This window comes from Rhopalosiphum maidis, chromosome 3 (assembly GCF_003676215.2).
Source record: "Rhopalosiphum maidis isolate BTI-1 chromosome 3, ASM367621v3, whole genome shotgun sequence".
NCBI classification, from domain to species: Eukaryota; Metazoa; Arthropoda; class Insecta; order Hemiptera; family Aphididae; genus Rhopalosiphum; species Rhopalosiphum maidis.
Genome location: NC_040879.1, coordinates 44207423 through 44230841, shown reverse-complemented (window position 1 = coordinate 44230841; position 23419 = coordinate 44207423). Strand labels below are relative to the sequence as shown.

Sequence of the window (23419 nt, the reverse complement as noted above, 5' to 3'; positions counted from 1 at the left end):
CACTTACTAAACAATTTTACCTTATATTAAAAAACATTTTTTTTACTATTATTTTTCAAAACTTTTTTAAATGTATAGGTTAGGTAAGGTATACTTAACTAACTATTTAAGTAAACTTAAATTTTTAAATTTTTGTTGTTCAATGAATATCAGTGTCAACCGTTATATCAAAGAGTCTTCTTCTTTGCTTTTAAAAATAAATTCAAAAAGTTCTATTTTTGTATATCTATTGTGAGTAAACAATAATCAAAAGTGAAAAATGTCAGCGTCAATATATTTCTTCTTCTAAATTATGTCAAAATTAACGTACCGTGCACGCATATTTAGTTACGAGTCAAGTACAATATTGGCTGCATCACTATGATATGTACTACTAAAAGTATACAAAACGTTACGGTATTTCATGTAACATTAAAACTATATCATATAAAATATTGAGTAATCTATTCATAGATGCAAACCGTACAAATGTGTGGGGAGCTGGAGCATAATTCTAGAATTCGTCTATAATATAGGTAGTTATCAACATACAAATATAATTTATTATTTGGACATAATTTAAATTTATTTTATATTTATTAAAAGCAATCGGAGTAGCTGACAAACACAGATTGACAAAGTTGGGCGAGTTTTTAATCTTATTTTAAATAGTTTGTTAAATTTTTTTTTTTAATTTAATATGGTATGTTAAAGTTAATTTTAAAATGTAAATTCATTTAAACAACTAAGTCGACTTACATAATTAAAAATTGTTATTTCTGTCAAAAACTTTAAAAATGAAATGTAATAAAAGATTCCTTATAAGTTTTAATGTGTGAATTTAATTATTTAAATAATATAATAAGTATATATTGGAACAATTGTTTAGTAAGTACCTATTTGAAGTTTAAATTTTGACAAAAATTGTCAAAATCGCAAACATTTTTTTCATTTAACGATTTTTAACGATTAAAAATTGTTTTATATTTAACATCAGTTTAACTTTTAATAGAGAAACAATTGAGCATATCAGCTATAAATCACAACTTGGTGAAATTTCTTTTAGTGATTTTCGATATATTTATTACGTGTTGATTTTATAATATTTATATTATACTTTCTCTACATGATTTTCTTACTTATTTTTACAATCACCTATTTACTATCATAAAAAAGCATAGTATTATAATGCTTATTGATTGTTACAAGGTAGCAAATGTTGTTTAGTCATGTAAACCCTTTTTATTATACAATTTTAAATTTCAAATTTATTTTGAACAAACTAATAGAAAGTCAACAAAATATATATTTTTTTAAATATGATAACATTTAAAGAAGTATTGTAGTTTATTTTATAAAAAAAATGTTACATAATATAATATGATGATTATAAAATGATTAATAATATTATACAATCTACTTCTCAATCAGTAGACAATATTTAGATCTGAAATTCTAACACGATTCACGTTTATTCTATACAATATAAGTGTACATAATGACAACGCCATACCTTATCGATTTTATTACATATAAATATATAATACAGAGAAAATTTTGTTACTATTATTTTTATTTAATTATTTTCTCAAAAACAATATGTTTTTAAACTACCATATTTTATGTCTCATTTGAAATCAATAGACAAGCAAATTTAATGTGAAAATACGTTTTTTTCCAAAGGTTATTAAATTAAAAAGTAATTATAATTTAAGATAAAAATAAATTAACACGTAAACATTCAACTGTATGTATTTGCGTCTTTTATCATTTAACAATAACCCAAATCTATTACTTTGTAATAAATAATTTTGGTACAGCAAAAAAACATAATATTAGTTGATCACACGATTGTCATAATAATGTGTGTAAACCACATAAAAATGTAATCTGACAGTGTGCATATAGTCAAAAATAAGTCTATTACAAGTTGTTACAATATGTAGATATACTCGTCGGGCTTTTTTCGAGTAACAATAATAGTTTTTATTTTCAGACGGTGCGAACGGACGCCATATTATACACAATAATACATGATACTATATACCTCTACTCGTATATATTATACTCCTACGGCCATTAACGGCACACATTTTAACGTGAGAATAAAACAGATAATAGACCCAAAAAGCACTAAACGATCCATTCTGATGTAACATCCTTATGTTGTATTTAGGTCATAGTTATATAATAGTAAAAAAAAAAAAAAAACATTTTAAAATTGTTTTCAACTTTCAGTTTCTTTGCTGAGTTTGTCGTGTACAATATGATTATTGTTATTTTTTTCAAGGTTTCGACGTATAAGTCTGAAAAGGTCTGATTACATTACTTTGGCGACTTATTATTAGTGTTATTCCTGTATAAGTAGGTATAGCGTTTAAATTAATTTTATATGTATATTTAAATAGTACTGTTAAGCTATTTATTCAACGATTATTGTCGACAGTAGTGCAACTTTTATGGTACGGCGATGCTAAACAGTACAATATTTATAAGCGCAATAAACATAAAACGAAAAGTAAGTCTAACACATGAGGTATACGTCTCCACTTAAAAAAAAATAACTATTAACATATCTTATATTTTTAGGATCTTACAATTTTACAAGCAGTTACAGCGTTTTTGGACTTATATGATTTCAAGAACAATTATCGACGATGGATTTTACCTATCTACATTGTATAGGTATTTGTACGTTTGACAGACATGTTATTTCGAATAATATACAACTTACTAATTTTCATAAATTCGTGAGGTGTTAGTTAATTTTCTTGTTGTCGTGAGATATGAATATATACATAATAGATGGCTATATACAGGTTGATAGTACCTATTATTAGGTAGGTATGTATAGTTAGTGCAATATAAAAATATATTACTTCGACAAATATGTTATAAACACACTCGTAAAATAAAAAGCACTAATCGACCCATTAAAAAAATAAAACGTTCAAGTAAATAAAGTAGACCGACATGCCACATGTTTTTGTTTCGTGCATTTGGAATATCTAAGTCGAAACCAATATAGATCGATCTCCGAAATAACAATATTTCAGACAACGTCCGGTTTAACGCAGGTCAGTGTCATTATTATGATGAATGTCTTTTTTTCAGGCAGAGGGTGGGGCTATAATAGCCTTTGTATTTTTTTCTTTATTAATCTGCGCGAACATTCTCTCACACGCCCCTTCTACTTAGCTTATACTTATGCACTTTATAAGTGATTTATAATAAATAATAATAAATCTAAATTTATGTTAATCTTTATAAAAATATGTATTTTAATCAACTGAAAATTTAATTTTATAATCCTTTTCGAATTTTAAATTAACGTAGTTTTTAAAGTAGTAGTATAGTATATAAAATTCAAAAAAAAAAATAATTAAATAATGAATTTGTAATATGTAATATTTTTTTGTTTTGTCTGTCACATATAATTACAATTTAAATTTTTTTTTTATTGTGGAATCTTATTTCTATCTTCAACAATATTCTTTTAACAATAAAATAATCAAATAATGTATTTAATTATTTTAATATAATGTTAACCATACAGCTTTTGTATTTAGATCCGTATTTCATATTTCAGCTTACGCGTTATTGTAAACGTGAGATTTTACTCCTATAATATAATTACGCTGAAAAAGTTTAATTTTTCCAACTTGAGAGAGCTATACAAATATTTTTGAGTCTAAGCTCTCATTTAGCCGTGACTATGTATTGGTTGCATGTATAGGTTAGGTTAGGTACATACTTGTTATATTATATTATAGCATTTTAAACAAACGTTCAAAATAATATTTTGTGTCAAATGATGCAAAATCAAAAGATACGTTTATTTCACGGACAATTCGCATGCGTAATATTGTAAATCAATCGCGTAGCCAATTCTGAAATGTCGAGAACATTTCTTCAAGCCCGAGGTTGGCAAATTTATTTGAAATGTTCATTTTTCTTCAACAAACATTATATTAAATTATTACTGGATAAATATTCGTAATTTGTTGCCATAATTTATAATACAATCAATAATTGCTTTAGTCGTACCTATCTGATATTGAGAGCGATCTAACCTACAGTGTGCCAATTATAATAGTATAAATAAATAATAATATAATGAAACAATATTTGCATAGATACAACCCACGAAAAAAATTGAAATTTATTGATTTTTGTTCATTTTATTATGAAAATCATTTTTTATTTTAAGTAATACTACATTTTATATAATATATTTGAGCGTCAAATATCTAATTAACGGCCAAATAATAATATTATGTTCGTCCATTTTACCAGCGTATTATCGAGTTTACAGAGAGCGACACGCAACGATTCAGTGTGAAGGCGCCTTCGTTATATTATACGTGGGCTTAACTAACAGGACGTCCGTCGAGAGAAAAAGAAAAACCGATTAACAAATTCGCTATAATGTTAAACGCCCGTTTCGCGGAATTAGACGAAATCGTGCGCCACCGCCACACTACCTATCTATATAGGTATACTAGTAAACATATATAAATTTATATATATATATATCAGTCAGGCAGCATATAATGTTATAGTGAGTTAGAATAAAACACAATAATATAATATATAATATGTTATATATATTTAATGTAAGACGATTTCTCGGCAGCAGCGTGGCATTAACATTTTAACTACTATACGTGACTCGAAAATAACACCGTCTACATAGCTCTGCATTTGCTGTCCGATCGAAAATCCGGTGGATGGCGATGGCTGCTGCAATTACCGTTGTTTGGCTCTTACTCTATCGTCCTAGTCCCCCCCTCCCCCCTCCCCATTCCGCCACAGTTGCTTTCTTATGTTATTGTATCAAAATGTTTTATGACAACTCGCGCAGATAGCTGATGTTTCCGCATTAATCCACGTACGGTCTGAAAATCGGTCGACGACGGTACGATGGACTGCGCATTATCGTGGTCCACATATCACATGGAAGCGTTACAATTTTCTACTGCAATATTATACATATTTTTATTTTTTATTTTTATTATCATTCTTTTTCGAATATTTTGATTACCCGATTATCTTTTGAATTAATATTTATTTTTTATTGAATAATTATCAGCACAGTATTATTTTTTTTAAGTGATTGACGATATGTATACACATCGATAAATATACAGTAGATACGTCGCTAACTCTGATTTTTCGTTATATCGAACCACATTGAAATCCCCTCGAAACTACCATTACACTTAATAGCGTTTTGCTTTCGATAATTCGAAATAAAATCAATCGTTTTTCGTTAGCTCAAAAAACCCAATAATAATTATATTACGGTAAGAACAAAAAATTAAGCGTATATTTAGTTATTACATTTTAGTATAATGATTGTGATTTTACACGTTTGTAGTCAATATTTTATAGTCATTCATAAACAATATAGTGAAATGGAAAATAAGCATAAATTAAATGTCCTTACAACTTAAATGACAGAATTTAAAAAAAAAATTAATTTTTACAATATTGTAGTTTATTCATATCTATGTAAGTATTCAAATTATTTACCAATTTTTCAAAGAAATTTTCAAAACACGATATCTCGATGTTTTCAATATCTTGAACATTTTCCTGTTCCTCGTGAGATTCGACAAACGAGAATCTACTGATCTTACTGCATTAATCATTTTTTTTTATTTAATATAAGTCATATAATGTAGCAAAAACTTGATTTGGTTTTTCAGAACTAAAATAACTAATTCAATTTAAAATAATATCGTTGTAAACAATAACAATAATAATAATATTATCTATACTTATTTAAATTAATTAATTTACGTATTTATGAATTTTATTTCTTTTTTCATTTTTCACTTTAATACAAATACGAAGTATCTACTTTATTTTATAAATTCGAATTCACAAGTATTATTAAATCTACAATATCAATATATATTAGACATCTATAAAATGGCATAATATATTATACAGAGTGTCCCGCGAGGATTTACCCATTGCAATATCTCCTGAAATAATGGAGAATCATAATTCTGGATTTTTAATAAGATTCATTTCTAAGTTTCGAAAAAACTACGAATTATTTAATACGATAATGCCATAGTGGTATCATTGTATCAAACAGTGGCCCGCGTTCTTGTGCGGCTGGCGAACGGGTTTCAGTTTGGCTCGCAATAAATTTCATATTTTATTTCTTCAACATTGTTAAATTTTTAAATAAAGTGAATAACTATTTTACAAAATATTAATATGCACATTTTTGTTATACCTAGTATTAAATACGGTTATATTATAATAATTATGATAAATAAATAAAACAAATGTATTTTGTTTACTTTGAATTTAGTAAAAAAAGGTGTTTTGTCCGCCAACGTATAAATACGTAATAGTTAATATTTTATGGTTTGTTAGTAATTTGAGTATGGCAGAGTCCACAATTTAAATACCTAATTTAATGTTTTGATATTATTATCTTATCCCATTTTTTAATAAGACATAAACATAATAATAATTTTGTAGTTTTTTCAAAACTAGAAAAAATATTAAAAATCAGGAAATTGATGAAATTAAAATGTTAAAACGTCAATATTTTCAGAAAAAAAAACTTTACAAAATGGCTATCTTCAATTTTTTTTAAATAATTAAATAAAAAAATACATTTTTTAACTTTTTTAACAAAACATAAAAATAAATTAAAACATGAAATATTTGTAGTTCTTGTCCCTGTGAATCTTATTAAAAAACCAGAATTATGATATCTCCATTATTTCAGGAGATATTGCGATGGGTAAATTCTCGCGGGGACACTCTGTATAGGTAAATCTAAAACACATAATAATTGGGATAAAAATAGGATATTCGTTCACCGACTTTGACATCTAAAACAGAACCCCCTCAAAGCTATAGCATTCATGATTTTAGTACGTTTTCATGACTGCTATAACATTCAAATTTTAAAGCAAGGTTTGTACCTTATAATTTTAGGTTATGATATTATTTGTTTTATTAAATGTTTTTGTTCATACATTATATTATATGTTTAAGAGCTTGTGATAAAATTTTTTTCTTTCAACATTGTGTTATCATATAGTTATTTTCCAAATAAAAACCCTTATTAGGATCAGTTTAATCTATAATGTGCCATGATCAACCTTAGAAGTTCCTGGTCTGTCCGCTGGGTCCCCTTAAAAAGTTTTTGAATTCATAATAAGATGGCTCAACATTAATAAATTGCTAAATATTAGCATAACATGCTATAGCATTTTTGACCATGTATAATTATTTTAACAAAATTAAATCATTTTGTCAATACCATACCATAGCAATCGAGTATTTTTTTTTTGAACACTGACTATTTTAGTATACATCTTATCAGTTTTGAACGCTTAGAAAAATCATAATAGATCAAACTGATCTTCAAATAGGTGTTTAGTTGACGAATGATATACAGCAGTCATATCCACAAACGCATTATGAATAAAGTTAACGTTTAACTCTTTGCATATTAAGCCTATGTAATTTTATTCATAATACTTCAGTATCGATGAATGTAATATATTATAATATTTGTAGGGTAATAACATTTAACAGCAGTTCTAAAGGCACTGCCTATATACTAATCCTGTTTGCAAAAATGTGAAAACCCATCACTTATCAATTTAATGAATTGTCTTGCTGATGTTAAAATAAGATCTCGCAAATCGTGCGATTTGCGAGAGTGAAATAATTATTACACTATTATCGAGCGTTTCGAATAGTTTTCCTCTCCTATTCCAATTAAATTCTAGACGTTTAATCGTTTGAAATATATTATCGATTTCACGTTTAATTTTTATATTATAGTAAATATAAAGTAAGTGTATTCATATTTGTATAAAATCCGTGTTCTCTGCAGATGCATGATGGGCACGATTTCATTGAAAATTACGTAGCATGAATTGTTTTTATTTTACTCGCCAAAACCAATCTTAATAATAACGTCAATATATTGGTATTTTTATCTATTTAGGTACAACGGAAAATGTTTAATTATATGTAATGAGTTTAATGATTCAAATGAGTTTTTTACATGCATTGATTCGTATTTTGTTTAACAGACTTAAATATAGAATAAAAAATATGTTTATGCACTTACATAGTAATACAGGAACACCGGTATTGGTTAAATGTATACATTATCCGGTAGACTTGCATAAAATACATAGTAAAAGTAATGTATTACATTTAAAAAGTTAACTTTATTCAAATTACATTTACAAATCGTGTATAGTAGATTCTTATTATAATATCATATAACTATCTCGAACTACATCAAAACCAATCCCAAACTACCATTACACTTAATAGCGTATTTTTTTCTCGATAATTCGAAATAAAATTAATCGTTTTTCGTAATCTCAAATAAATCGTAATTTTCTTTATCTTGTTACTATGAAGTTATTTTATTATTGTAGACCAAATTATTAAAATTCCGTATAATATTATTTAGTATAATAGACGAAAATGTACATTTGTTTGCGTACACCAAAACAAACACGGCGTGTTACAAAGAATAAGTGAATACTATAATAATAGTGATGTACTCATTTTCAGTCACGACGAAAACAAGTCTGACATTGTTATACTATTGAAATAAGAAACTATAAAGTGTATTTCCATTTTAGAAATGAGACCAAGAAATATACTTTAAATTTCTCTTGTATATGATTTTAATGAAATAATTACTGCAGACATAACTATTCAGATAGTTCATGAAAATACACTATGGAAAACACATTTTGCTCACAACGCTAACTCACAATCTCTCTAGTTGTCATGCGCCATTTTTGTATATTATATGAAATTCAATTTTATAAATTCAGAATACTAATTTTAAATTAACAAAACTTTACCAAGTATACTCAATTTATTAAAATTTATACATTATTGTAAATGGCTATCGATCAAACGTAATAACAATTACTTATTGTATATTATGTATTGTAACTAGTATGGATAAATGAAAAAGATAATAATAAATTATTGATTAATGCGAATTTGATAAGTTGTTGCGATATTTAATAATGAAAGATTGAAAGACATAACAGATCTACACACGATAATATCGAAAATTGTATACAAGTATTTATTTTTATTTTTATATATATAATGTTTAATACTTACGGCTTTTTAACACAATAATAGTACAATGCATTTAAAATAACACTACACGACAACACAAATATTATGGTAATATTATATAATAAGTCGATGAAAAGTTCGAGGATTCAATATTTCATATCAAAACATAATATTATTTAATAACTCACACACACAGTGGTAATTACACCGTTATCTCTGCAAACATGATCGTATTGGCACTATATACATGACTTTCCTTGTAGGGTCGTCATCCAAAAACCCCTTCTTACTGGGTCTATAGAGTATGTATCATGAAATTGAGCATTGAGACTAAGAATTCGAAACGAAACTCGAGCAAGAAGAGTCTGGGAATCAACTAATATAATATATTGGACAGTAATTCATTAAGAAATTACTATCGAATATCTCTCTACGATTTCTAAGTGTGAAAAGATTAAGTGCGTTAAAAACTGGTTGGTAATCACGATTCTCGTGAGTTATACTGTATAAGAGTTTGGCCAATCATATTAAGAAATCTATTTTACACACGTTCAAGTTTCAATATACCGCAATTCGTGGCTAGGGATCAAACAACACAGGCTCTCGTGTCATTTGTATGATTGTTTCTGTGCTGGACATTGTATGCATAATAGTATTCATGTTATACTTATAAGTTTGACACAAATGATGTATTAAAAAAAATTCTGTTTGAATCTCTGTAATTAAGGGGGTTATAAGCTTAAATGTACAATAGTCGATTATTATCGTTTGTTACAAGTGTTGTTTTTGTTTGAATAGTTACTGTTTACAGTAATTTTAAGTAAATTATATAGTATTGATTATCAAAACCATAAATTATTGTCATTTGTATACAATAAAAAATACAACAAAATATTTTTTACAAATGTCTACAGCATGTTGGGTACGTGTATGCTAATGAATTTAATACAATTTTCTTAAAGATTAATTTAGAACAATAAAATAGATAAAATTATTCATACTTAGAATGATTGGATCTATAGATTCTTTTGAATAATCACTTAAAATTATCATTATTATTTTTTTTAATACTCAACTTAATACTTAAAATTTGATAAATTTAAGAGATCAAAAAATAATGATTATACACTTTATTTAAAGCCTTAAAGATATGTTTGATCAATAATCAAGTAAAAAGGATGATAAACTAAAATATTTTTACAAAATTCAAGTTATATCATTCTAAGTAGGCCCGATGTTGTCTATGTTTTTTATGTATACTATGAAATAACTACATTGATTCATCCATAAAGCAGATTTCCCTTTCATAATTGTAGACAATAAAAAAGGACTTTTATATAATTTTTAATTTAATTTTATAAATTTGCAATAAACTTTTCATTGAAATAGTATATTTCTAAACAACAAACGAACAATCAATATAATATTTATTATAACTTTTGTCAGACTATTATTCATATAGCACGTAATATGTGCTATTTTTTTTTTTTTTCATAATTATTTTATTCTATCAAATAATTTCAACGATGGCGGCCATGCGTTTTTTATTCGATCTAGTGTTATTTAATTATGGTCAGCAATTGTCGGTAATCAAATAAATATATACATATATATTTTTTTTTTTGTTAAAATATATCAAAATTTCATAATTCATAATTCGTTTTAACCTGTAATACCCCGATTATGCACCAATGTATTTTAAAGTCTTATGTATATCTGAAAAAAATGTGGTCAGTTAAATATGCATAATGGTTGGAGGATGAAATGTCACTACTAAACACCATAAGGAGAACGAAAATCTTTATATGACAACTAGTACATGGAAAATACTGAATAATTCAATCAAAAACTAACAGACAAACTTCATTCATGTTTAATAATCTTTTATTCATATTGTTAACAAATCTTAATTTTTTCACAACCATTAATTTAGTATCAATAACATTCAAAAACCATTACACGTATATTGCATAAATCCATTATTATCAGTATTAAAATGAACTAGAATTCATTTTCAACATAGGATGTTCATACTATCCTAAAGTGGTATGAATACGAATTTGTCTCAGCTTGCCTTGAGTGATCTGCTGTACGGCCATCTGAAAAAATGTAATCAGTAAAATATATATAATGATTGGAGAATGACATAATAATCCAGTGTTCTATAAGCAATTAAAAATATAAAATTGTAAAATACATCATAATTATCATATAAAAGCATGTTATTTAGTGTTTATGAAGTATTGGCTTAAATGAAATGTATGAAAGTTATTAATGGTAAATTAGAATCATTTCTCTATCTATTGGTCAAGGTTTTAAAAGATTAACTTGAGAATTGACCGTTCTATAAACAGTTAAAAATAGGAATTTATAATTCTCATTAAAATTATCGTATAAAAGTAAGTTTCATAGTGTTTATAAAATATTGGTTTTAATGAAATGTATGAAAGTTAAGAATGGTAAATAACAAGTATTTACTAAATGTTACGTTCAGGGTTTCATGACACTAACTTTTCGTTACATTTACTATTAATTTTCTATCAATTAGTACAATTCAATAACTATTACGCGTACATTGCATAAAGCCATTATTATTATCAGTATCTTCCAGTCCAGTTTCAAAGTATGATGTTGGTACTTTCGAAAGTGGTAGAAAAGTGAATTCAAGTCTTAGCATGCCTTGAGTTGTCTGCTGTACTGCCATCTAAAAAAAATGTAGTCTGTTAAATATGTATAATAGTTGAAGAATATTATGTCACTACTACACACAATAAGGAGAACGAAAATCTTTACATTGCAACTAGTACGTGGAAAACACTGAATAAGGAAGAAACGAAAACAATCAAACAAAAACTATCAGACAAACTTCATTCTTAATACAAAATATTTGAAAACAATTAACAGTTGTAACTTTATTACAAATACGAATGTAAAACTGCAAATGATATGAAATGTAAACATATAACAGATGATCGGAAATAATAATTATGATAAGCCATAAAAGATAGTACAAATCTACCAGAATATTTTATTGAATTTGAATGTAAAACAAGTGTAAGTAAAGAATACACTTGTACGATAATTTAAATTTGCTGCATTATTTTTTTTTACCATTCTTCAAAAATAATTCTGATTTGAACATAATAATATTAAATTATAATTGAATAAAAATACCATAAAACGTCTATTGAAACTGGACGACTTAAATAACATTACTTTGGGTTATGGCTAAATGGAAAACTTACTCAATTTCAAAATTTATATCTCGAAACTGGTCAAAATGTTCCCTTAGATATTTTAACACTTGCTAAACATCACCTGCCCTTTCCATTTTATAGGTGTTTTTTATAGCGTGAGCTCTGACGGAACATGCCTTTTTAGTGCTTGTCATAATGTTATATTATATTATATTATATTAAACTTTAGTATAGTATATTTTATTATACATTATATTTTATGTTACAATAACTCTATATTTATAATGTATGATGAATTAAAATTAATTAATTAATTATTTAATTAAAATAAAAAATTGGTGTTGAATGTCGTGCAATTTTCGTTTTTGACTCAATGTTATGGTAGCACTGTATTGGCTAGCAATTATTGGATTATAGCTAATGTAATCCTAGTAAATTCCCGGTTGTTGTTGTTAACATTCTCTACTGTCTTTTACTTATTTTTTTTTTCTTCAATAATTCTCAGCTGAATCATAAAATAACAAAAATGACTACTGCTCTTAACTTGGAATACTATCTGGACAGTAAGTTTTTTTTCGATTGTGCATTTAAACGAGGTACTAACAGAGTTATATATTAGGTTTAGAGAATCTTCCCGTTGAGTTACAACGAAACTTCACTCTGATGCGAGATCTTGACTCCAGAGTTCAACAACTGATGCGCAACGTTGACTAACTGACAGACGAGTATATGTTAAATGTCAAGGGATACACAGCAGAAAAAAAACGCGAAATGTCGACCAACATACAACGTCAGTTTGACAAAGCAAAAGAATATGGTGATGATAAAGTTCAATTGGCTATACAAACTTATGAATTGGTATGTTGATTTTGAATTATTAACATTACCCAAGTAATTTTCTATTCCATTGTACCTTACAGGTAGATAAACATGTTAGAAAATTTGATTCAGATTTAGCACGCTTTGAAGCTGAAATTCAAGATAGAGCCATTAGTGCTACAAGAAATATAGAAGAAAATTCACAAAAAAGTAGGTGTTCTACATTATATCATATTATAATTCCAATGTATTTGGCCATTTCTTTATGTGTATTGCTTCCAGGAGGACGTAAAAAGATCAAAGTCAAAGAAATTAAAAGAAGAGTGCATCGAGTGAAGAAGAACAGTTCCAAACAAACATCTAAAAAGAAACAACTGAAAAAAGGTTTGTGTACATAAAATTTTAGCCATATTTAAATTGATTTCTTTGTATAATAATTACCAACATTTTTCAGGAGTTACAAAAACAACAAGTGCAACGCCTAGTAAAACTCCTTTAGTTAATGTTGTCACCAATCCAACAAACCCTACAAATAGCGTGACCAGCGTTACAGTAGAAACTAGTTCTCTTACTGGTGCACTAGTTTGTGCCGGAGTTGCACACTCTGCTGAAGTATTAGATATGCCCGTTGATCCAAATGAACCAACGTATTGTTTATGCAACCAAGTTTCTTATGGTGAAATGATTGGCTGTGATAATCCAGATGTAAGAATTTTAATTTTAATTTATTAATTATTTATATATTTATTGTTTTTATTTTATATAACATTTTATTAAATACTCAAACCATTGAAAAAATATAACATTCTTAATTTTTATTGTAAATATTGTTTCATTTTTTTTTATCATATTTTATTAATTATGTACTTATATTATTTTAGTGTCCTATTGAATGGTTCCACTTTGCATGTGTCAAATTAACTACCAAGCCTAAAGGAAAATGGTTCTGTCCTAAATGTATAACAGATAGGAAGAAAAAATAACATATTAAAAATGAAATAAGTTTTTTTTATTTTATATATACATACATATAATGTTTAATGTATTTTTCATTTTCTTACGGCGTAAGAACAAATGATTGAAATTATTGTTATTTGCATACATAATAAGAATACAGTTTAATTTCAATATAAAATTTGTATTGTTTATTTATATATATATATTTTTTTTTTATTCAAAACTGAAAACAAACTCCAATTTCCAAATGTATTAAATTTATAATTACACCAGTCTTTTTATGTTGAAAAATGTATTTATGGAATTAAAGACAAATTTCTGACATAACATTTAAATGGCATCATTGACCAGTTATATTCGTAGGAAGTCATATTTTTGAACTCTCTATCGCATAATTTTCCAGTCTGAATAATGTTTGACCAGTGCAGTCTCATCACTTAAGGACTACGTTTATGTGTTACTAAATATAATCATTTTCCGTAACTACCATTGTGTGATAAATCGCCGGTCGTGTTTTCTAGTAATATTTAATAGACTTATAAGCTCCAACCAAAACATCTTTACTAGCAAAGAAACTGAAAAATAAAATAGACAACAAGAATTAGGATTGTTAATCAATCATTTTAATAAAATCGTTATAATTGGTTAGCTATTACATAATGAATTTACTTAACTTAATATCAATATTATCTTATTACTTTATATTTTATTATGCTATTATGATCAACTTACCCTAGGTAATCTCGATTCTTCACTATTTAGATGATAAGATCTTTGGATAAAACATATCACATTCTATCCAATCAGTTTCTTTAAATTTACCTCTTTTTTTTTTTTTTTTAATGTTTGCATTAACATCAAAATATCCCCAGTAGAACCTTTTTTTAGGCACATGTTCTAGCTCATTGACAATTAATGACACATTAACGAAAGAATCGTAATCACATTTTAACAGATAATCAAAGTTTATATGATATACACCGGAAAATGATGCTATTATTTTACGAGTGAGTAGTTCATACTCATCCTTTTCATCTACCTCATATAAGTCTTCATGAACCAGCTTTTAAGCATTTAAAGATTTGTCTTTTGATACAACAATAAGTATTTTAAAGTCTCCTTTTTGTTTGAAACCATGTTTCACGTATAGCATCTCTACGATTTACATTTTTACAACTAATATGACAAGTACAAGCAACTTAATTCTAAATACATTTGGTGAAGTTTCTGGTTTTAATGTCAAAACGAACAATGGTAATGTGTATCGTAGAATGAATAAAAACTTGCCAGGAAAAAGTATGTAAGGCGTTTTTTATACAGTAAAATTTGTTTATAAATAATGCCACTTAAAATATTTAACTAAAATCAAAAAATATTTTAAATAATAAATAACGAAACATTTAATTAAAAATTAGGTGTTTCATAACATTGAGGTGTTCGACATGAAAATTAAGGGACCAGAAATAATTAATATTAAGTATGTAAGAGTAATTAATAAATTATGAGCAATGAGCATTGAGGACTGTGAAAAGTGTGAAATGAATATTAAATGAATGGAAAAATTTAAATCTATTCTACTATAATGGTAGGTAGTAGGTACTATCTAAATATAATATCTACGAATGTCGAATACTTGCTTGTTTATTTACACTTAAATGATCTTTATGCTCGAGAACTGTCTATCACTGTAAGATACATACTTCTTTAATGTGATTGTGTGTTTTCGTTTGAAACATTGAAACGCAAACGCTTTTTCTAGCAGAAAATATGTTCCCACCTTCATCCATCAACTTTAAAAGAGTTTTCTGGTAGGCGGGTACATTTTATATCAAAAGTAGACATTTCTCAGTACAAAATAATCGTTCGGAAAGTAGGTAGGTAGTCACTACTGTACAATACCTATAGGTGTCCCAATAACAATTATTAGACATACGTCTAGGATTTGCATAGTATTGTTATTACATTACAGATTAATTTTAAAATATAATAGATAAGTTTACAGGTTTAAGTATTGATGCGATGTTATGACGATAATGATTGAAATAATTCACAAAAACATTAAAAATACAAAAATAAGAAATATAAAACAATGAAAAATTAACTTAATCTGATATTGACATAAAGAATATAATAACAATAAATGATAATATAAGAGTAACAATATAATACATAATATTTATACAGCCAAAAGATTATTTAGGTAATAATTAAAGTTATTTTGCGAAGCACAGGAAAACAGATTAACATCTAAATCATTAACAAGTTGCATTAATTTATTTATGGGGGTATTTAACCATATTTGAACGTTGGAGTGGCACATAAAAAGTATACAATTTCCTAGTTCTACGATTTGGGATAGTTCAATAAAGAAAGCAACTCGGACAGTAATATACCCATTTGTTAATTTAAAAATAAAACATAGATCGAGCCTTTTCCTTCTATTTTCAAGAGTTTCTAATTTTTAAGTAAGACAATAGTGGTTGATATGATGAGTGAGGTAGTGAGGAGCACGTTTGATATCGCATCTAAATTGTATGATCCGTAGAAAACGGTTTTGGATTGAATCAATACCTTTATAGCAACGATGACTGCGGTGACCACACTGTGGATCCATAATCGAGTAATGATCTAACAAAAGAACAGTCAATTGATTTTAATGCTAAAGGATTGATGAAGTCTTTACAGCTGCGATTATGAAGCCTAACATTGAAGAGGCTTTATTTTGGATGTGAATATAGTGATCGTTGAATGAAAAGATGGGTTAAAATAAATTCCTAAGTCCTTTGTATAGATTAAACACGATCTAATTTGACGTTTGCTTAAATGATAATTATATGAGATTGGATTTAAAATTTTAGAAAGGTCATAATTTTACATTTATTTAGTTTAAGAATAAATTATTTTGAGTACAACCAATTGCTAAGTCAATTTAGGTCTTCCTGAAGCAGCAAATTATCAATTGGCAATGTAATAATACGGTAAATTTTCATATCACCTGTATAGAGTAACGTATTAGAATTTAAAAATTCGATATCATTAATAAATTAAATAGTAATAGAGCTAAGTGTGAACCCTGAGGAACGCCAGAGTTAATTTTAAATAATGATGAAGAAAACTCTTACATTTTACGTATTGCTGCTTCTAGTTATAAAAGAAACTAACCAAAAGTGGAAAGATCACGTAAGCCTACATTAATAATTTGTGCTAAGTGCAATGATCTACTTTATCAAAGCCTTGGAGAAATCTGTGTATATAACGTCCACTTGAACGCCAGATCTGAAAGCTTGTAGGACGTTATTTGGAATACTAGTGGGTTCGTAGAGGTCAATTTACCTGGCATGAAGTCATGTTGAACATCGGTGATAATATTAAAAATAAGGAAAATTTTATTTTTGTACAATACTTTCAAAGTTCAAACAATTTGGGAATAATAGAAATTATTGAAATAGTGCGATAATTAGTAACTAACTAATATCAACCCCTTTAGAAATCGGTAGAATATAAGAAATTTCCATTTATCTGGTAAATTCCTGACATAAGTGACAATTGAAGAAGTATAATAAAGGAACAGACCAAACAAATTTACAGTAGTAAGATAAAACATATAGAATATTATCAAGACAAAGGCAAGTAGTAGACTTCAGGCTCAGGCTGATTAACTCATATAAATATCACTTAAAGTAATGATACAGGAATTCAAATCTATTTTCATTGATAATAGAGTTTATGAAACATTGGCTTAATGTATGTATGAAAGTAATTTATGCTAAATCAGATCCATTTTCTCTTTCTAGTGGTCAAAGTTGAAGATACTAAATTGAGAATTGAGTGTTTTATAAGCCATAAAAATTTGAATTTGTAATATACATTAAAATTATCATATAAAAACATGTTTTATAGTTTATGAAACATTGGCTTAAATGTAATGTATGAAAGTAATTTATGCTAAATCAGATCCATTTTCTCTTTCTAGTGGTCAAAGTTACAAGATACTCAATTGAGAATTGAGTGTTTCATAAGCCATAAAAAATTTGAATTTGTAATATACGTTAAAATTATCATATAAAAATATGTTTTATAGAGTTAATGAAACATTGGCTAGAATGAAATGTATGAAAGAAAAAAATAGTAAATAAGAAACATATTCTCTTTCTAGTGGTCAAAGATTCAAGATACTACATTGAGAATTGACTGTTTCATAAGCATTAAAAAATTTGAATTTGTAATATACGTTAAAATTATCATATAAAAACATGTTTTATAGAGTTTATGAGTATAGAGTAAATATGCACGTTAAGCTTGCACGTTACATCCCTAAATAAGAATCATTTACTGAATTCATTGGTCATAGTTTCATGATAATAATTTTTTGTATCACTTATATTAAGTTGCTACCAATTATGTTCAATAACCATTACACATACATTGTATATATCCAATATTATTATCAATATCTTCTAGTGTATTTTCAAAATAAGATGTTGATACAATTCCAAAGTGGTATGAATGCAAATTCCTGTCCCAGCAAGCCTTGGGTGAACTGCTGCACTGCAATCTGAAAAAATTTAGTCAGTTAAATATGTAAAATTGGTGGAGAATTAATTGAGAAATGAGTGTTTCATAAGCAGTTTAAAATATGAATTTATAACACGAGTCAAAATTATCATTTAAAAGCATGTTTATAGTGTTTATGAAGTATCAGCATAAATGAAATACATAAAAGTTAATAAAGCTAAATAGAAATCAATAACTTAATTCAATGGTGTTGGTTTCATGTCAATTAATTGAGAATTGAGTGTTTCATAAGCCATAAAAAATTTGAATTTGTCATGTACGTTAAAATTATCATATAAAAAACATGTTTTACAGAGTTTATGAAACATTGGTTTAAATGTAATGTATGAAAGTACTTAATGCTAAATCAGAACCATTTTCTCTTTCTAGTGGTGAGAGATTGATGATACTCAATTGAGAATTGAGTGTTTCATAAACCATAAAAAATTTGAATTTGAAATATACATTAAAATTATCATATAAAAACATGTTTTTATAGAGTTTATGAGGTATCAGCTTAAATGAAATACTTGGACGTTAATAATCTTAAATAAGAATCATTTACTGAATTCATTGGTCATGGTTTCATGATAATAATTTTTTGTTTCACTTATATAAGTTGCTACCAATTATGTTCAATAACCATTACACATACATTGCATATATCCAATATTATTATCAATATCTTCTAGTGTATTTTCAAAATAAGATGTTGATACTTTCCAAAGTAGTATGAATGCAATTTCTGTCTCAGCAAGCCTTGAGGGAACTGCTGCACTGCAATCTGAAAAAATGTTGTCAGTTAAATATGTAAAATCGATGGAGAATTAATTGAGAATTGATTGTTTTATAGGCAGTTAAAATATGAATTTATGAAACATTGTCTTAAATGTAATGTATGAAAGTAATTATGCTAAATCAGATCCATTTTCTCTTTCTAGTGATCAAAGTTTCAAGATACTCAATTGAGAATTGAGTGTTTCATAAACCATAAAAAATTTGAATTTGTAATATACGTTAAAATATCATATAAAAACATGTTTTTATAGAGTTTATGAAACATTGGCTTAAATGTAATGTATGATATTAATTAATGCTAAATCAGATCCATATTCTCTTTCTAGTGGTAAAAGTTTCAAGATACTAAATGAGAATTGAGTGTTCATAAGCTATAAAAATTGAATTTGTAATATACGTTAAAATTATCATATAAAAACATGTTTTATAGAGTTTATGAAACATTGGCTTAAATGTAATGTATGATATTAATTAATGCTAAATCAGATCAATATTCTCTTCTAGTGGTAAAAGTTCAAGATACTAAATTGAGAATTGAGTGTTTCATAAGCCATAAAAAATTTGAATTTGTCGTATACGTTAAAATTATCATATAAAAACATGTTTTATAGAGTTTATGAAACATTGGCTTAAATGTAATGTATGATATTAATTAATGCTAAATCAGATCCATATTCTCTTTCTAGTGGTAAAAGTTTCAAGATACTAAATTGAGAATTGAATGTTTCATAAGCCATAAAAAATTTGAATTTGTAATATACGTTAAAATTATCATATAAAAACATGTTTATAGAGTTATGAGGTATCAGCTTAAATTAAATACTTGGAAGTTAATAATCCAAATATGAATCATTTACTGAATTCATTGGTCATGGTTTCATGATACTAATTTTTTGTTTCACTAATATAAGTTGCTACCAATTATGTTCAATAACCATTACACATACATTGCATAAATCCAATTATTATCAATATCTTCTAGTCTATTTTCAAAATCAGATGTTGATACTTTTCCAAAGTGCTATGAATGCAAATTCCTGTCCCAGCAAGCCTTGGGTGAACTGCTGCACTGCTATCTGAAAAAAATGTTGTCAGTTAAAATGTAAAAATCGGTGGAGAATAATTGAGAATTGATTGTTTTATAAGCAGTTAAAAATATGAATTTATAACACGAGTCAAAATTATCATTTAAAAGCATGTTTATAGTGTTTATGAAGTATCAGCATCAATGAAATACATGGAAGTTAATAAAGCTAAATAGGAATCAATTACTTAATTCAATGGTGTTAGTTTCATGTCAATTAATTGAGAATTGAGTATTTCATAAACCATAAAAAATTTAAATTTGTAATATACGTTAAAATTATCATATAAAAACATGTTTTATAGAGTTTATGAAACATTGGCTTAAAAATAATGTATGAAAGTAATTAATGCTAAATCAGATCCATTTTCTCTTTCTAGTGGTCAAAGTTTCAAGATACTCAATTGAGAATTGAGTGTTTCATAAGCCATAAAAATTTGAATTTGTCATAAACGTTAAAATTATCATATAAAAACATGTTTTATAGAGTTTATGAAACATTGGCTTAAATGAAATGTATGAAAGTAATTAATGCTAAATCAGATCCATTTTCTCTTTGTAGTGGTCAAAGTTTCAAGATACTCAATTGAGAATTGAGTGTTTCATAAGCCATAAAAAATTTGAATTGTATATACGTTAAAATTATCATATAATAACATGTTTTATAGAGTTTATGAAACATTGGCTTAAATGTAATGTATGATAGTAATTAATGCTAAATCAGATCCATATTCTGTTTCTAGTGGTCAAAGTTTCAAGATACTAAATTGAGAATTAGTGTTTCATAAATCATAAAAAAATTTGAATTTGTAATATACGTTAAAATTATCATATAAAAACATGTTTTATAGAGTTTATGAGGTATCAGCTTAAATTAAATACTTGGAAGTTATTAATCCTAAATATGAATCATTTACTGAATTCATTGGTCATGGTTCATCATACTAATTTTTTGTTTCACTAATATAAGTTGCTAACAATTATGTTCAATAACCATTACACATACATGCATAAATCCAATATTATTATCAATATCTTCTAGTGTATTTTCAAAATAAGAAGTTGATACATTTCCAAAGTGCTATGAATGCAAATTCCTGTCCCAGCAAGCCTTGGGTGAACTGCTGCACTGCAATCTGAAAAAAATGTTGTCAGTTAAATATGTAAAATCGGTGGAGAATTAATTGAGAATTCATTGTTTTATAAGCAGTTAAAAATATGAATTATAAACACGAGTCAAAATTATCATTTAAGAGCATGTTTATAGTGTTTATGAAGTATCAGCATCAATGAAATACATGGAAGTTAATAAAGCTAAATAGGAAACAATTACTAATTCAATGGTGTTAATTCATGTCAATTAATTGAAAATTGAGTGTTTCATAAACCATAAAAAATTTGAATTGTAATATACGTTAACATTATCATATAAAAACATATTTTATAGAGTTTATGAAACATTGGTTTAATGAAATGTATGAAAGTAATTAATGCTAAATCAGATCCATTTTTCTTTCTAGTGGTCAAAGTTTCAAGATACTAAATTCAGAATTGAGTGTTTTATAAAGCCATAAAAATTTGATATGTAATATATGTTAAAATTATCATATAAAAACATGTTTTATAGAGTTTATGAGGTATCAGCTTAAATTAAATACTTGGAAGTTAATAATCCTAAATAGAATCATTTACTGAATTCATTGGTCATGGTTTCATGATACTAATTTTTTTGTTTCACTGATATTAAGTTGCTACCAATTGTGTTCAATAACCATTACACATACATTGCATAAATCCAATATTATTATCAATATCTTCTAGTCTATTTTCAAAATAAGATGTTGATACTTTTCCAAAGTTGCTATGAATGCAAATTCCTGTCCCAGCAAGCCTTGGGTGAACTGCTGCTCTGCAATCTGAAAAAAATGTTGTCAGTTAAATATGTAAAATCGGTGGAGAATTAATTGAGATTGATTGTTTTATAAGCAGTTAAAAATATGAATTTATAACACGAGTCAAAATTATCATTTAAAGCATGTTTATAGTGTTTATGAGGTATCAGCTTAATAAAATGAATGAAAGTAATTATTAAGCTAAATAAGAAACATATTATTATCTAGTGGTCAAGGTTTCACAATACTAACTTGAGAATTGACTTTTCTAAAAAAGTAGAAAATAGGAATTTATATTCCTCATTATAATAATCAATAAAAGCATGTTTTATAATGTTTATGAAGTATCAGCATCAATCAAATACATGGAACTATAATTGCTAAATCAAAATATTCACTTAATTATTGGTCTTGGTTTCATGATACTAACTTTTTGTGTCTAATATTAAGTTGCTATCAATACATTCATTTAACATTACACGTACCGTGCAAAACACCATTATTAATATTAATACCTTCTATCCATATTAAACATAGGATGTGAAACTTCCAAGCGCTAAAAATGTTAATTCATGCTCAGCAAGCCTTGAGTGATCTGTTGCACTGCAATCTGAAAAATATGAAAGTTAATAAGGTAAATAAGCATCAATACTTAATCTAATGGTCAAGGTTACATGACTTTTAGTGACACTACTATTAATGAATCACAATTATATTCTATACCCATTACGTTGTACTTTGCATAAAACCATTATTATTATCAGTATGTCTAGCCATTTTCAACGTAGGATGTGTAACTTTGTCAAGTGTCAGAAACGTTAATTCATGTCTTAGCAATCCTTGAGTGATCTGTTGTACTGCCATCTAAAAAAAAATTGTCGGGTAACTATGTATAATGGTTGGAGGATAAAATGTCACTACTACACACATATAAAAGAGATCGAATGTCTGTTTCTGACAACTAGTACGTGAACAACACGAATAATTCAGAAATGGAAATAATCAAACAAAAAAAACCAACAGACAAACTTCAT

The 23419-nt window shown here is 26.6% G+C and overlaps 1 protein-coding gene and 1 pseudogene across 1 annotated transcript; one reads left to right on the top strand and one right to left on the bottom strand.

Moving 5' to 3' along the window:
* The first annotated feature begins 12718 nt into the window (after positions 1-12718).
* Positions 12719-14110, top strand: LOC113557208 (inhibitor of growth protein 4-like). Its single transcript, XM_026962590.1, has 6 exons — positions 12719-12844; positions 12901-13139; positions 13202-13310; positions 13383-13484; positions 13555-13805; positions 13982-14110. Exons 2-6 carry the CDS (start codon positions 13011-13013, stop codon positions 14081-14083), a joined length of 693 nt encoding a protein of 230 aa, XP_026818391.1. The 5' UTR covers positions 12719-12844; positions 12901-13010; the 3' UTR covers positions 14084-14110.
* Positions 14111-14353: 243 nt separating this feature from the next.
* On the bottom strand, positions 14354-17405 carry LOC113555705 (annotated as a pseudogene).
* Between the last annotated feature and the right edge of the window lie 6014 nt (positions 17406-23419).